The 18,160-nt window shown below is 45.6% G+C and overlaps 1 protein-coding gene across 2 annotated transcripts in view; it reads right to left on the bottom strand.

Moving 5' to 3' along the window:
* The window catches only part of klhl29 (kelch like family member 29), a 193,622-nt gene that overhangs the window by 19,224 nt on the left and 156,238 nt on the right, over positions 1-18,160 (bottom strand). For both annotated transcript variants that reach the window (XM_084030725.1, XM_084030726.1), the window contains exon 12: positions 17,510-17,690. In XM_084030725.1, coding sequence (XP_083886851.1) covers positions 17,510-17,690 — 181 coding nt within the window. The remainder of the gene's footprint in view (positions 1-17,509; positions 17,691-18,160) is intronic.

Raw genomic sequence — 18,160 nt, forward strand, 5'->3', positions numbered from 1 at the left:
CTCCAAAACGCTGCTGCCGGGGTTACAACGGAGCAAACAATGGAGGATTGTGTTGCTGCTTTGTGAGGGGGGGGGGGGGGGGGCTAGATGGGCTAGATGTGCCGATGAGCATGTAATGCAATCTGGATGGAAGAAAAACAAGCTAATTCTCGCAGCACGCACTGTGACTGACACGACAACAAATCAGCGACAATTCAACGGCAACCAGGTGGAAAAACCATCCCGACACCGATATCGGGACCTGCATGCCGATACCGAGCGCTGATCTGAGCCCAGGGTTTAATTAACAAACTATATCACTCTGTTATGTGGAAGTCAACATCAGGCTTGACTTTAAGGTGAAAATGATGAGACTATGCACTTAAAGCATGTCCGGCTTTGTAAAAACTAAGCACAGAGAAGCTCAGACAACAACACACACAGCGGGACAGCGGCTTCATTCTCTGCTCAGCTACGCCACTTTATCTTTATGAAGCTATAACAGGTGTTTGCTGCTATATTTATGTTCTGACAACATATATTGCTCCTTTAAACAGGATTTTTTCTAATTCTAGTATGTGTATCGTAAATAAACGTAGACTTGAAGAGCACTAGCTAACGTCCCTCTGGCCTTTGTTCTGACCCATCTGGATGAGAACCACGATGAGAACAACAACAACAGGTGAATTTGAACAGCTGCCGTGGAAATGTACCGTCACACCTGCCATGTTTGTTTATGTCGACAGCAGACGGATTTGCCATCTTCATGCGAAGATATAGATCCAACTTTAATATGTTGGTCTGCAAGCTGCAGTATGGGAGAGAGTATGAATACCTGGTGTTATATACGACAGCAGGAGTGGATCTGAATGGCATATTCACACATAAAACCACATATTTATGGGTATTGTGTGGCTGGTTTATTATGCCTCAGGCAGATCAAATAGGTGTGTGCATATGAAGCAACATCTTGCATATCTGCTTTGATTTTACTGTCCATTTAAAGATATTAACAGGGGTGGACGTCTAGCTCAGCCCATGACTGAGTCCTTTCCTGTCATTCTACAGCTGCTCTGACACGAGCAATAAAAGCCCTAAAATGTGAGTGGTTCTTTTTTTTTTTTAAATGTCGCCAAATCCCACAAAATGACCTAAAGCAACAAAGCGCTCCATCTCTGAATGCTTTTCAACGTGCCTGAGTGACATTTACTGGTGCGGGCGACTCCATGGCTGTAATAGAAAAGATGATGAAGATGATGAGGAGGAGGAGCTCCCGTATCTCGAATGAATAAGCTTTTTATTCCAGGGACAAAGACTGCAAATTAGCTGAAGCTAGACGTCTTATATACATCACATTTCCCAATTACTGGTGGTAATGTATGTATTGTCCTTGTGTAATAAACAATAAATGAAAACCCTCCCAGCTCTGATCACCAATCACACTTCAGTGCCGTGGCAGTGCACTCAGTCACATTGTTCAGTGTAAGACTTTTTACAGCTGATGATGTAATGTGCAGTTCACCCAAAATAAACAAAAGTGCCCATATTCAGTAATGAAGTAGCAAAAACTGTTTGGCTCATTGATAACAGATGGATGTGATACAGAGGCAATACTTGTTAATAAGATCAATTCACCGTCGGTTAGGATCTTTTTCATATAGAATATGTCAGGTTTATCCTTTAAAGCCTTCATTGGTCTGTCTGCCGACTATATTTACAACCCGATAACTACATATGACAAGTAGGCAGATAGGAAGGTAGGTAGGTAGGTAGGTGGGTAGGCAGGTAGGTAGATGGATAGGTAGGTAGGTAGGTAGGCAGATAGGGAGGTATGTAGGTAGGTAGGTAGATGGATAGGTAGGTAGGTAGATGGATAGGTAGGTAGGTAGGTAGGCAGATAGGAAGGTATGTAGGTAGGTAGGTAGGCAGATAGGAAGGTATGTAGGTAAGTAGGCAGGTAGGCAGATAGGAAGGTAGGTAGGTAGGTAGATAGGTAGGTAGGTAGGTAGGTAGATGGATAGGTGGGTAGGCAGGTAGGTAGATGGATAGGTAGGTAGGCAGGTAGGCAGATAGGAAGGTAGGTAGGTAGGTAGATAGGTAGGTAGGTAGGTAGGTGGGAAGGTATGTAGGTAAGTAGGTAGGTAGGTAGATAGGTAGATGGATAGGTAGGCAGATAGGAAGGTATGTAGGTAAGTAGGCAGGTAGGTAGGTAGGTAGGCAGATAGGAAGGTATGTAGGTAGGTAGATAGGTAGGTAGGTAGGTAGGTAGGTAGGTAGGAAGGTATGTAGGTAAGTAGGTAGGTAGGTAGGTAGGTTGATAGGTAGGTAGGTAGGTAGGTAGGTAGGTAGATGGATAGGTAGGCAGATAGGAAGGTAGGTAGGTAGGTAGATAGGTAAATAGGTAGATAGGTAGGTAGGCAGATAGGAAGGTATGTAGGTAAGTAGGCAGGTAGGTAGGTAGGTAGGTAGGTAGGTAGGTAGGTAGGTAGGTAGGTAGGAAGGTATGTAGGTAAGTAGGTAGGTTGATAGGTAGGTAGGTAGGTAGGTAGGTAGGTAGGTAGGTAGGTAGGTAGGTAGGAAGGTATGTAGGTAAGTAGGTAGGTTGATAGGTAGGTAGGTAGGTAGATGGATAGGTAGGCAGATAGGAAGGTAGGTAGGTAGATAGGTAAATAGGTAGATAGGTAGGTAGGCAGATATGTAGGTAGGTAGATAGGTAAATAGGTAGGTAGGTAGGTAGGTAGGTAGGTAGGTAGGTAGGTAGGTAGGTAGGTAGGTAGGAAGTAGGGTTAGTGGTTAGGTAGTTACCCCACATAACATTACTTGTAATCAATGACCCGTTGGAGGAGCTCTTTATCTCCATTTATGTCTCCTTTATAAAGTACATCATTTTTTCTTAAAGATTGTTATTCTGCTGCAGCCCAACAAGGAAAGGTCTCGTTTCTTAAGAAGCCATCTCTGAGTCTGGACGTGGGCTTTCGTCAGCTCAGAATATGTCACTCAGTGATGACATCACGGCAGATGTGCAGAGACGATGCGGAGCATACGGAGATTATCGGCCCTCGGGCCGTCGCTTTGCAACGCTAACGAGGAAAATCCTACATGAGTCAGAGCTTTAACATGAACGGAGGCAGGAAAGCAGTAAAGTTATGCAAGCTTCCACTGGCTTTGCTCGGTCTGGTGGTTTTTTATTTTTTGTTATGGGAACAGCTGAGATGACCACCTCCATATTTAAACCCACAACCTACATAGTGAAGGGAAAATAATGCACTCCACTACGAAGCTACCTGCAGGGGAGCATAGGATGATTCTCACACCTTTCACACACAAACACATGATCAACTTTTAATAGATGGGCTGTCAGTCTCTGAGATACTGACACATATCCATTTCCCTTGAGATACAAACTACAGCATATAAAGAGTGAGAAAGCAGAGCGGGTAATAAATAAATAAAAATAAACACGCCTCGATCGGATAACGAAACCACTCACATTCTACACAAAAAATAGAGCCATTAACGCGGCGAAGGAGAGCATCATCACCACGCTGAAAGCTGAAAACCACACTGGAACGCCATGAAAACACTCGCCGCCTAACAATAGCTGCAGTACCCCCCCCCACAACCCCCCCACAACACACACACACACACACTAGCAATTAAAATCCTTCAGTTTCAAACAGCTCACAAAGCTTTTAGCTGTTTAGCTTTCTTTCAAAGCTGCCTGAATTAAAGTACAACTTTTAAAGGTTTAACATGGTTTAAACTGGTGTTTATAGAAAGATTCACCGCTGTTTGTCGTGAATGGATTTATTAGCTAAAAGAAGAAAAACAGCCGTTTTTTTGGGGCTGGAAACACATCTATTATTTATATCTGCTGTAAATTTGGAGGATTGAACAAGGATGGACTTTCGCTGATGGAGCCTAACCTCAAGTGGCCATTTGAGGAACTACAGGCGTTCTCGGCACCGATTGTCGCTGCCGCCTGAAAGAGCGCCGGGCTTTCACAGTGGCCAAAAGGTGGAACTACAACCGTCTTCCCCATGAGCCCAAAAATACCTTTTCTCCATAGACTCACTTTGGGAAGGAGATATCTGCAACTCAGCGGATCACTTCATTCTGAGTGAATCATCTGGCCGGTCCGAAGCCTTTTATTTAAACTATTTGGTCCTAAAAATGTATTCTGACATCGTAAACAAACCTGCTAAACATCAGCATTTCCACAAAGCCGTGCTTCACGGTGCTGCTGCAAGACTTTTAATCTTGTATTTATGTGTTCTTCTGGTTTACGTAATAGGCAAACACCGAGTTTCTCTTCCCTCTGTTGATTTCAAAGATGAATCATATGAAACCTGTGAGTCACTGAGAATTTATGCATGGAGTAACTAAACAATCAGGAACTATAAAAGACACCAACTGTCTTATTCCAACGCAAAGTTTTTTTGCAAGCTCGCCCATCTGGAAGTCGGGCGTAATTAAAGCGGGAGACCTCGCTACGCTGTGATATATGCACACGACAGGCGTTTTTCAGACACTGCCTGTGATGCACAAGAGAGAAATTTCACGTATATGCACATATATATATATATATATGCGCAGAGTGCATCAATCCCTCAGCCTCTCTGTTCCCTGTCGGTAATGAACTGAGAGGTTGTGATTTGGCTGGAAGAAAACAGGGCCACGTGAATCAGCTCCCGTCTGGAGGACGTTCAAGACAATCTGCACACAAATATAGGCATCATTTGCTAAACATTAACGTGTTTCAGGTTTGCCAAGAATGTTGGGGGGGAGGGATCACGACGGCACAGCGCATCGTAAACCAGTTTATAGAGTGATGATAGGAGGGGGAGAAGAAATCAGGTTGGAATAGTCTGCCAAACTTTTCATTTTAAAGCATTTAGCAGCACTTTTGTACGGAGCAGGTGGGCTGTTTTTGACAAAGGAAGCTCTTTGATGACTGTGGGTGTTCATTTGAAATCATTCGGCTGTGACTTCCTGCTCCTTTTGCATATTTGCTAATATTATCTCATCCAAAAATGCTTCACTCACACCTGAGAGAGGTCAAAGAAAAACGGGGTCAAAGAAGTCAAACGTGAGGGATGAAGACGAGGAAAGAAAACCAGGAAAGGGAGAAAGCGGTGATATTTCTTTGTTTCTCGCCGTTAATTTGGATGTCTATCATGTTAATGGATAGACGGAGAGACAGAACATCCATTTTGGAGAGGAGGAGGAGGAGCAGGAGGAGGAGGAGGAGGAGGAGGAGTGAGAGTCTGTGCTGTGTCAGCTGCCATCTGTGTGTCAGAGCACATCACAGAGGCGAGGCCTCCACACCTCCACACAGTCCGGTCTCCAAACCACGACGTCTCTCACACACATTTTGCAAGTGCACGTACACGTGCACACATACACGTGCACACATACACGTGCACACGTACAGAAACCTGCAGCACACACACGCTGTCAATCCACGATGTGGTGTGTGTGGATAAAAGTCAAAAAATCTGTTACAGATGCATTTTTCTACAACTGATGTTCTGGACTCAAACCCATGTTGTATGTTGTGTTTAATATTTTAAATGATGTATTACAGTTAACATACATTTATATTTCCTTACACATCGTTTTTTCCATACTTATTAGTGTTGTAAAAAAAATTATAGTAATGTAGAAAAAATATCTAAAATACGATAATAATAAAAATAAAGAATAGAAGCTGAATCATTAAATAGTATTTAATCATGATACTTGTATTTAATCTATTTTTTTTTACTCCCAACGTTGCAAATATTCTTGTTTCCGGATATTTCTGTGCATCATGTGACTTCCAGGTGTTACGTGGAGGCGGAGTTTCTTAGCTGCAGTTCTCAATAACCTGCGTAGGAGTTTTAATTCATTTCCAGAATGTTTATTTCGTAACAGACGGGGAAAAACATATTTGCACTCTTTTTGCCACAGCTTCTCCGATAGATATTGTAAAGTTTGATTCAATCTATTTTCCTACACATCGGGGTTTGTTGTGTTCTGTTTTGTTCTGTAAAGGTTCCTCCTTTAACGGTGTAACGTGATGACATGTGGTTGCAGAGAAACGTCTGCTTCTAATGATAAACGGGGATCTATCAGGTTAACAGCCATCCGTTTAGCATCTCAGCGTTTCACCTAATATGCAATTTGATGTGATGTTTTTTTTTACGTCGGTCAAACATGGCAGCTGTGACACACACACACACACACATACACACACACACACATACACACACACACGCTCTGTTTCCCCGACGACAGCGGTGCGCAAATTGTCAGACATGAAAACAAAAACAGCAGCTTTTTTTTTTGCGATGACTAATTTGAACTCGTTTGTATGCGACTCTGTTCCCTGTGTGTTGATGCTCTCTGCATGTGACAGCTGTTTGTACCTGCTCTCTCTCTCTCTCTCTCTCTCTCTCTCTCTCACTCTCTCCCTCTCTCTCTCCCTCTCTCTCTCTCTCTCTCCCCGGGTTGCTAATCAATGTCTGACGGTGAAATCCACCGAGTCCCGCCTCGCAGAGGAAGGTTTGCTCCGAATGCAAATGTTTGGGTATTTTTGCATCGTGTGAGGAAGAGGATCGTTTTGGTTTTGACGTCTCGTCCGGGGAGAAGTCGCAGAAACTTTTTAACACAGTTCGTATCAGGAAGTATCATATAAAATGATGAAGACATCTACCGTCTCCAGAGGGGACGACGGTGTATCAGGGCCACTGTAGGAAAAAAAAGTAAAGAAACGCAGCCGAGAGAGGGGGGCAACATTCAGAGAGAAAATGTTGCAACTTTTCCACTTTAGAAACTTGCAAATTTGTTTATAAAGTGGCAAATTTACAAGTTTATTACGATGCAAACAACATCTATGCTAGCAAACGTCCTGTGAATGTACGGGCGGTTGGGCTAAGATGCTAGCGGTAGCTTTCACTTGTTGTCATAGCAACAACACGTTTTTTGTTTTTCTCTTTTTTTTCTACCTCGGCTCATACGGCTTTCCATCACACTCTCACAGTCACAGAGTTTTTCTGTTATCATTCTGCCAACATTATTGTTTGTTTTCTGGGTGCAAACATTCAGTAACAATCTCTACGTAAGAGAGCTAGTGTGTGTGATGCAACCCGACTTAATACAGTTCTTAGTAGTGGCCACTTATCATTTACATTCGAGGCATTTAGCAGTTGCTTTTATCCAAAGCGACTTACAAAGTGCAAAAAGTATATATCGCTCTCAGTTCAGTCACGACGCTACATCGGAACTACAGGTTGGTTTTTTTAGCTCGTGACCCTTTTAGAAGAAAAACGCCTACACGCATTTATGAACTCCCAAAGCTCTCTCTCCCTCGTTCAACTCGCCGGGGCATCGAGCCGGTTGTTTGCTTGCAGTACACACACATGACACACACACATGACACACACACCTGACACACACACATGACACACACACCTGACACACACACTTGACACACACACCTGACACACACACATGACAGATTGTTGCACGATGACATCTGGGCGTCTCGGTCTCCATACGAGCGAGCGGCCTCGGAGTGTGTTCGTCTGACAGACTGGAGTCAAGGTCAGCCAACACACACACACACACACACACACACACACACACACACACACACACACACACAAAACACATTACAGTGTCATCACTGTAGGAGAGAACACACACACACACACACACACACACACACATCTCATTAACTCTGATGGATCGCAGCATATTTCCGGCTAATAACGCAGACGTACGTGTTCACGGCACGCGTGAACCGCCACACACGGACAAACACACACGGACAAACACACACGGACAACAGGTACACAAACACAGATGGACACGCAAGCGTCACCCCGGTGTCACCTTCAGATAATCCATCCACTGGCCACACAGATTTACCTATAATCCCTCGAATGAACTCATTCACAGCAAGAAGCCTGCTTTCCTCAAACACACACACACACACACACACACACACACACACACACTCCGAGTAGATAAAGTTATTCTTGTGTGTGGATAAAGTACAACACTTGTGTCGACTGAAAAAAAAAAGGCACCTTGAAAGACTAGCAGGAAGAGAAGTGGGCGAGCCGTGATAACAGTGAGTGAGTGAGTGAGCGAGTGAGTGTGTGTGTGTGTGTGTGTGTGTGTGTGTGTGTGTGTGTGTGTGTGTGTGTGTGCAGACGGAGATTTAATTGGATGGGAATGTCACGTAGGACCGGGGACACGAGTGCCGCCGGAGGTGTAGGTCGTACACCAATTATTGCTCCGCGCTCTTCAAAAACTAGACGGGCGATGTAAGAACCGAGACCCCCACTTCATTAACAAAGAAAGCCCCCGCGTTGATGGCGGCGCCGCGGAGGCGGGACGGGGCGACGCCCGAAAAAATTGACAACCAATAGCTTGTTGCTTAAATATGGTTTGTTGATTATATTGTATCTTTAGGAAGCAAACATCTGGTTAATGTTACTGCTGGCTAGTACTTAAACAGTGGCAATACTGAAAACCAATAGAAGTTTGTATGTTCTGTATGAAAACGTACTAAACATTTTTATTAAAAAGAAACAAGAACAAATATCAGAAAAACGAAGGAAAAGCAAATCAAGCAAAAGCAGGTTTGAGGAAAGAAAACTGATCCTAAAAATATCCTTCCAATCATCTTATGAGGCTCACAGTCCACAGAGAGAGAGAGCAGGCAGGCCACAGCAGGATGTGCATTCATTACGTATCCTACACCTTCCCGCCAGTCTGTGAGGAGATGTGAAACATAACTGCCTCGAAACAATCAGACAACAACGTTTTATTCTACTGACTCCGCTTTGTTCTAACGTAATGTCGGCCCCTCTCTCTCCATTCACCCTCTAGCTCGCTCGACCATCGCTGCGATCTCTCTCTCGCCCGCCCGCTCTCTCGTCGAGCGGCGGAGGAACGGTGAATTTCGAAACGCCGTGTTTACAAATGCATCCGATAATGTGTCGACACATTATACCTTTAAGAAAATATTAGAAGGTCTTCGGCGAGGCGGGCTCCTATTGACTCGTCTGAATGGAACCATAAATAAATGATTCCCACGTTTGCCATTTCAAATAAATGAAAACGCTTTCTGGTTCACACACACACACACACACACACGCACACGCACACGCACACACACACACACACACACACACACACACACACACACACACACACTAGAAAGACCTATACGAAAAGTTGAAAATAGCAACGCGTCTGCACTTTCCTCATGTTGCTGCGAGCACCTTCACCTTGGTCGTGCACACACACACACACACACACACACACACACACACACACATACACTCACACACTCACACAGGACAAATCTATATATAACAGCTCACCCTCCCACCTCCAGTGTCGATCCCTCCCTGGGTGCAGAAGAGGTGCCGTGTCTGGATATTGCGATGGTTTGCCAGGGCTATGCTTTCTAAAGGTCAGGTGTTGCTCCCTCCTGTGTGTGTGTGTGTGTGTGTGTGTGTGTGTGTGTGTGTGTGTGTGTGGGACGAGAACTGACTGCCAACGATCTCGGCGGCATCTGTCACATCCTAACCACTGATAATTAGCCGGCGAGGTGCCGCTGCAGCCTGACTGACTGATGTGAGGCAGAATGTAACCTTTTTTTTTTGCCCCTGTGAGAGGGATGAAAGGTGAAAGAGGGGTTCGTAAAAAAGGCACCCAAAGTGAAAGAAAATGACTGAGCCCGTTGGTAAAAGGTTGCAAATTGTCCGAAGTGCCAGCATACGGCATGCACAACCCATTACCCGCATGCCTCTCTCTCTGCTTTCCCCCTAATGCCATAACACCCGCCACCGCCGCCGCCGCCACTCGCCAGCGTTCCTCCATAACTCGGCCCTCTTTGCATAATCTCGCCAGAGTCAGCACCCCATTAGACGCCGACGATGAGACGCTGCTGTCTTCGCTCCAGACGTGTTTGACATCGCCGGCCTTCGCGAAAAATACACCACTCCTCCTGCCCACCTAATCAGCGCTGTGAGGAGATGGAGGAGCAACGGGACAGAGCGTACCGGAGGAGGCTGGGGATTGTGGGTAAAAGAGGAAACCATGGGGGAGGATAGATGGAGGAGAATATGAGAGAGGCGTGATGATCTGCCTGATTCGGGGCCCACTCGCTCTCTCTAGCTGTGAAATGACAGTATACGCTCCCGTCGTACGCAGACGACACACACATATTCACACAGTGTAATACGTGAGGTTTAAAAAGAAGTCGTAAAAACACGGGGACTTTAAATGAGCCGCTCAGGAGGATGGTGGTGGTTTTAATCAGGCCACTAATGACTTCTCAGACAGGCTTAAAGGACTCGACCGGCTCCTTCATTACTAATCACGTACACCTTTTTAATTTGCAATCTGCATTATTCTCCGTCAATGTCGAGGTATTTTCCCCACTCCGTTATCCGTTTATCTGCTTTTTTTAATTATTAATTAATTGTTTGGTCTATCTAACCTGTGACTATTACTATGTTTTATTTTTATTTATATGCTAAGTGTTTTTGAAAACCTTTGAAAAGCGCTATACAAATGCCCATCACATATTCCCCCGAGTGTACGTGGAGCTTCGGCAAAACCGCCCCAAATACAGAAAAGCTGTTTATTCCACAGGATATTTGACAACTTCCTATTAATTGATCATCAAATTGAATATGCTGTCAAACCCTCACAAATAAATAATTGACTAATAATGTCAGCTTTACTGCTTATCAGCTGGTTTGAGCTGCATTTAAAATGTCCACGCTGCATTATTAAGTGTGACGTAGCTTTGGCACAGATGAATAAAAAAAGCCCCGACATTCATTGTGATGGATTATACAGCTCAAATAAAAAGTTTTGATTCCCACATTGTGGCGGTGTGACAGGAGACTAATGGATGCCCGGATTGTAGAGAGAGAGAGGTACATTAAAACATTTCTAAACCTCCGCAGCTCAAAGCAGCGCGGTGTGAAATATGGTGAGCGCTGATGTGTGGCAATCAGGATTTGTAGTGAATTATATTGTGTAAAAAGGGAGACGGAGATGTGAGAGGTGAAAATCAGCACTGACGTTTCAGAGGGGAGGGTGGGGGGGTAATGAGGGTGTATTGAGGAGGAGGTGGTGGAGGAGGTGGTGGTGGTGGCGGATGGGCCAGGGTTGGAGGGTGAAGCGCTGCCGTGACAGCACAGTGGGGGCCAGCGCTGTGAAGTTGGTTAATCCTAAGGAGCAGAGGATTAGCTCGGCAGGGGAGAACCGCCTCAGCGGGGGGGCGGGGGGGGGGCTCGCTGTCCCCGACCACGCCGCCATGCTGCCGGCTCCACCCCCTCCCTCTGAATCCAGCCTTGGGCGCCGTCTGACCTAGTACGTGGAAACGGACCGACACATAAGAAAGACACAACAGCAACGCGGGTTCATTATTGCTGTTTGGGAGTCTGCAGGGGCTCGCTGAGAGGATGGAGGGTGTCTACCAGTGTGACTGATTGTGGAGGAGCTCGGGGGCCCACCTGGGGGCCGCCGCATCCACACTCGGCTCTCATCTCCTCCCGTCGGCTCTAAACTCTCCTTGGCTCGCTACTCCTCTCTCTCTCCTCGACTCTGCAGGATCCCGACCACCCGGGGCTGCGGAGCGGCGGGGCGCTCCGTTGTTATTAGCATCATCGCCCCGCTGATTATTTCCACGCCGTCTCCGAGAGAGAGAGAGAGAGAGAGAGAGAGCTGGATGGATGAAGACCAACCTCCATCATCAAGTCACCGTGTCGTACGTGTGAGAAAGTGGGCTTGATCGGGGGGCCTTCAGATAAATATCACAGGATATGTGATTTGTGATATGATTAATAATTAATACAATTTATAATGGAACCTAATAGTGTGACATTTGTGTCAATAATCGTCAAGCAGAGGTGACTGCTGTGGTGGGAGGGGGCCCCAACTCAAGTTCTGCTTAGGGCCCCAAAAAGGCTTGGGCCGGCCCTGACATACATCATTACAAAGTAGTTATACATGAACTGTAGGCTGCAGTACACATTATTATTATCAGCCTGTTTGATAAGGAACATTATGTAATAAGGGGTCCCTCCACCGGTCTCTATAGGCCTTGGGGGACCCTACACCAGGTCTCTAGAGACCTTGAGGGTCCCTCCACAGGTCTCTATAGGTCTTGGGGGTCCCTCCACCGGTCTCTATAGGCCTTGGGGGTCCCTCCACTGGTCTCTATAGGTCTTGGGGGTCCCTCCACCGGTCTCTATAGGTCTTGGGGGTCCCTCCACCGGTCTCTATAGGCCTTGGGGGTCCCTCCACCGGTCTCTATAGGCCTTGGGGGTCCCTCTGGGGTCTCTATAGGCCTTGGGGGTCCTTGGTCTCTGTTCTAGGGTTAAAACACAGGAGTCCGTGGTTTCCTTTCTTCGCCTGCACATAAAAAGGAAGTCCGTCCGTCCTCGCCACGACTCAAAGAGCAGACGTATCCTCTTCCCTCCCTACGATTCATACGTGGAGTATCTCCTTCAGACCTTTTTCTCCGGGTGACTGGAAATCCCAGCATGCACGGCGCCCTGCGGACAGCCGGTACTTAAGGAAGTTGCCGGTTGGCGGAGCCGCCCCCACAGAAGACCTCGACTGTGAAACCTCCCACCAGAAACACTCTCCATCCCGCTGCATGTTCCCGGTCACGGCTGACTCGACTGAAACGTTCCCGGGAGCCTTCCGCCGCTCCTCGGCGAGGTCCATGATTCGGTGTCAGCCAACGTTTCTGGAAAATTCTTGGCCCATAATGCCGGTTTAAAAGCATAACCACACGTCAAAAGAAGACGTAAAACTGGAGAAGTGAGTGGAGGAGAGTTTGTGATAAATGTAGGATCGAGGCCACTCGAGAAAGAGTTCAACAAACAACCTTCAGGGAGAAACCCATCAATCTGAGGAGCGGCGCTCCACGCCAGCCTGGATGTACGTCTCCGTGGTAAAGTGCAGGGACGATGCTACGCCACAACAAACGTGCCAGTTCATGAACACATGAACATCGGAGCTTTCTAAAGAGATACAGGGTCAAAAGAAAAAAGCCAGTAAACAGGATCTTTGAAATTGCTCTTTTTTTCCTCCTCCAGTCTTGTTTGCCAAACAGCACAACATCCCCGATGAGAAGAGCTAGTTGTTATACTCAGTGTCATGTTGCTAACAGTCTTCATGCAATATTAACTCGCAATAGAGCTCGGAAGACGCGCAAACCTGAGCATAGTGCACGATAAATAAAACAAAACCGTCTGTGATTGACACATCATTAAGACACCCATGAATTATTCAATATCTGCAATCATATCGGTACGCCAAAAAAAAAGAAGGGATCAACATGCTGAGCAGCACGCGGGGCCGGGGGAAATCTGATTGCAAGTTAAAAAAAAAAAGCCTTTTTCCTGAACCTCGACTCTCTTTCCCCCTTAAAAAATGTGTGGGTGATTAGTGTCGGGAGCAGGAGACAGGAACGAGCCCCGCTTTCAGCGCTCATCGGACCTCCCGCCGCTCCCGAAGAAAGGCCACATCCTACCGGCTTTCAGATGGCTCTGATTGAAGACATAATTGTGAATGTGGAGGCGAATTTCACGGTTAGGAGCGTGAAACCCTCAGTGAGATGGATGGAGAGATGGAGGAGGAGGAGGAGGAGGTGAGGACTACAAATGAGGAGAACCGGAGCTGGAAGGTGAGACGACCTCGGGCCCATGTAAGCAGGAGGACGCACAAATAAATACATATTTACAGTGATATATGCTCACGGAGCAATGAGTACGAAATGCAGACGCATGCAAAAAAAATAAAAAATAATAATAATCGGCCGCATGCAGAAACAATCTCCACATCAATCACTTTCCCCGTGAGCGCCGCAAAATCAACTCTGGCTGTCACGCCGTTTCATGGCGTTCCCCAGCCATCAGACGCAATCCCTCGCCAGCCATCTGCATATCAAACAAGGCAGCTACACACACACACACACACACACACACACACACACACTAATGATTTCCGAATGTTATTACCTCCCTATATTACAGTTACACTTCAGACCTGTGTTGTTCTTCCTCCTTGTGCAGAGGCGACACACACACACACACACACACACACACTGGAGTAGCCCTTATCTTCCCTGTCCAGGGTTTAGTCCTGCTGTGGCCTGGCTGCTTCCCCCCCGGTGGAGTCTCCATATCTTCAGTCTTCTGGCCCGACGATAGCGAGCTGCAGGAGAAGCCAACCTGAGTCTCAGGTTGCCAGATCTGCCAACCTGAGTCTCAGGTTGCCAGATCTGCTGGTTTAGCGACAAAATAAAGGCTCAGCAGCTAATGAGGCTCATTTATCAAAAGCTGATAGGAACAAAATGCTTTTCAGGAAAGTGATAGCCTTCAAATGCTTGGCATTCTCTCTCAGCCATGAGATTTATGCATCGAATCAAGTGTAACCTTTATAGTCTTCCATTAAAAAAATGAAACTTTAAGGTGGAATGTGAGTAGAAGTTAACTTCAGTGCGTAGGAGCAGGAGAAAATGTTGTCGTTATATAATCAACCTTTATCTCGTTACACTGATGTGACAAAAAGTTCCCTCTTTGTTTTACGGGTGGGAAAAAGTCCCCAAGCTTGGTTTGATTATAATACAAAGTGTGCTTCTGTGCTGTCTTATTACAAAGAAACTAATTTGAGGAAATTAAATAAAGTCCTGTTTTATGAGTCTTATCAAATAAACTTCTGTTGTTAATCTGTCGAGCTCTTTTCCAGGCAGCATCTGTCTGCTGAGTTGACAGACCAGCTTGCCTGTTATTGTCAAATCCCTAGAAATGTCAGAAAACCCTCCATGAAGCGACGGTGCGTAGCATTTAGTGGATCTGCTGGCAGGAACGGAATATGTTTTCGTTTTCTTCTTCCTCGCGGGTCATGATTCTACGGCGGCTCAGCAGGGACAAACCAAACACTGACTCTACGAAGCTCCATCTGTGTTTTCAAGTTTCTTCTTCTACACATGAGCAGTTTCAGTTGGTTGCAATTTCAACCTCACCACTAGATGCCGCCAAATCCTACACATGGCACCTTTAAGCTTTGAGATGGCTCATTCTTCCTCACACACATGCATATACCGTAAATATACCGTAAATCCTCTAATATTGGCCTGTATTCCATTAAAGGCCGGTCTCTAACATTTGCCAGTCTAGCTGTTGGCGGAGGTAAATAAAGGCCCGGGCCTATATTAGAGGATTTACGGTAACAAGGCTATGAAACGCTTGCATAACAGTGGCTAGAATTCACAATTTAAAAAAGAGTCAAACGTTATTTAATTCACTCAGTAAAATCTTCACTTTGCTAATATAAGCTGACGTTTTCCACCATGAGCGACTGAAATAAGTAAAGGTGCATTTTAGTTTCTTTTTTCAAAAGTGAGGCAAAGCATTCTCACTTTAATTCTCCAACGGTGTTTAATTAAAGTCTATCGGGCATGGACGTGCTTCAGGTTGGATGGAGTTGTTGGTAAGTGGGACCATACGGCTCCTCAATGAGACTCAATTTAAAAAAAAGAAAAGGTAACTGACAGAGACGACTGATTGCTGTTCACTGTTTACATTCTGACGGAGATAAATAACACTTGAGATTGTGGAGGAGCTCTTGTGCTGCTTTCATTTTATTTATTTATTTTTTTTTAGGAAAGAGAGTTTCTTAAAGTCGACGTTTTTAGAAGTTAATTCCCTACAAAAACTTTCATTTTAAATGATGCATCACATTAGTTCTGCTTCTCAGAATACTGATATCTGAATGAAGAGGCAACCAATCCTCCCAAACTCAACTTCAGGGTGAAGTTTATTTGCAGAGAAGACTGCTGATGATGCTAAATATCTCTACTCTTTAAGAGTCCCTTTGTTTTTCCTCCGTCGCAGCTGTCTCCCTCTTCACATTTCATACATTTAGATGTTCTGCTCTCCATAAAAGGTGCATCCAGCTCACACCTGCCAACGTTCGCCAGCTGATCAAACGACAATTCATCAACAAAGTCAATGGTAGAGGCATCCATCAGCACGGCGAACATATTAAATGCAAATCTGCACCAGTGAATACAGCATTTGTAAAGCCCACGCCTACTTTTAGACATCATGAAGGACTTCAAACTTCATCAGGAAGGTGTTTTAAGGAGCGTAAAGTAAACATAATCACATCCATTTACAAAATTAATTAGAAAAACTGGTATTTCAATAATACAGGAGCACAAATGTATTCCTTTATTCATCCTATATCCCTGGAAAACAGAGTCTTTAGACCATCTGACTCGATTTTGACTTTTGCTCCTCATAGCTGTTTCTGAAAAAAAAAAGAGTAAGTAAAAGCCGGGGTTGCTTAGAAACAAGGCTGTTGACTCCTCCGACAATTTGGCTTGACAGACAGGTTAGTAGGTTTTTACATAAGGCATAAGGAATATGACCCTGACCTCTTGTGTTACAGCGCCGTGCGTTCTCTTCCTCCACCATTAAGAGCTAGTGTGTGTGTGTGTGTGTGTGTGTGTGTGTGTGGGTTATTCCCCCCCCAAGCCGCCACACTCGAGCAGTAATTTTAAGCAGAAGAGGCCTCTGGCAGTGAAGAGGGGAAAGTAGGTTAAAGTTTCACAATGCTGATAATTGAGTCCGGTTGCTGAGGGCGCCGCGGACGAAGCTTCTCCATTCACACAACAAAAAAAATACATAAAATGCACACAAGGGCACCAGCAGAGGAAACACATGCAAATGCACTTCCATTACGGGGGCAAATATTCCATCTGCCCCCCCCCCCCCCCCCACTTCGTCATAACGACACTATATGGCAGCATTACGGGGGAAATATCAAATTAGGCTGTTTCATTTGGAGGACTGTTGTGCATTGTGAACAGCTTTGGAGATCAATTGAGCCGCGACGTAATGAGCGGCGGCGGCCTGCTCTAATATACTCGGTAATGTTCTTTTGATTGCTTTGGTTAATCTCGTTCTGCAGGCAGAGAGAGTAGCCCTCGCTCTCTCTGCGCCTCCTAAAGCACAGGTTACAGGGCAAAAACACCGAAGAGTTTGAACAAATACAGGAGAAGAAATCAGAATAGATCCAGCTGAACAACCTTCAAATGAAGTGTCGATGCTGAAGTGGAGGGAATCAGACACTCGGCTCTCTGAAAGCAAAATCCTCACACTTGTGCACCTCTCCAAACCAACCTCCTCCTCCTCCTCCTCCTCCTCCTCCTCACAACAACCCTCACAGCTGTGGCCGTTTAATACAGATTCATTCCTCGGCACCTTTTCCTCCGCTCTCGCCGAAAAATAACAACGAACCTGTCCGACCACGTTTGCAATATGCTGCACAACGCAACGCCATCTGCCACGTTCCGCTGAGCCGTGTGAATATTTATTTGCTCAAACTGGATTGCTCAGCATCCGCCGGCTTTCTTTTCTTTCTTATTTTGCAGAATCATCCCCACTTGAGATGGGTCGCCAGCTGGGAGCCGTCTGATTTACGTGACTCCTACCTCTCCACGTGGTCCAGGTTCCCCGACACGCCCAGACCTCCGATGGCGTAGAGTTTGCCGTCGTACACCAGGCTGTTGTGTCGGCAGCGTGCCACGGTCATCCGGGACACCAGGTTCCAGTTGTCCAGCAGGGACATGTAGCACCAGACGTCGGCCACCATCACTCCTGACTCGGTGCCCCCTGGAACAGAAGGGATACGGGTTAGTCGAGTGACTCTACCTGGGTTAGAACCAGGAGTGAGTATCGGCAAGAACCTCACGATACTTTGGTCACGATACAATATGTATCACGATACTTTGGTCATGATACAATATGTATCACGATACTTTGGTCATGATACAATATGTATCACGATACTTTGGTCACGATACAGTATGTATCACGATACTTTGGTCACGGTACGATATGTATCATGATACTTTGGTCACGATACGATATGTATCACGATACTTTGGTCATAATACGATACGTATCATGATATCACGATATTGCGATATAAAGATGAAAACACAAGTACCTGTATATGTACATCAGATGATATTGATCAGAGGACAAATTGATTCAAAACCATTTCATTCAAAACAGCCTCTCCATTTGACTAATTCCCATGAAATTCACTGGAATAAATACTGAAAATATAAAGAAAAAGG

This window comes from Eutrigla gurnardus (genome assembly GCF_963514095.1).
Source record: "Eutrigla gurnardus genome assembly, chromosome: 16".
NCBI lineage: Eukaryota > Metazoa > Chordata > Actinopteri > Perciformes > Triglidae > Eutrigla > Eutrigla gurnardus.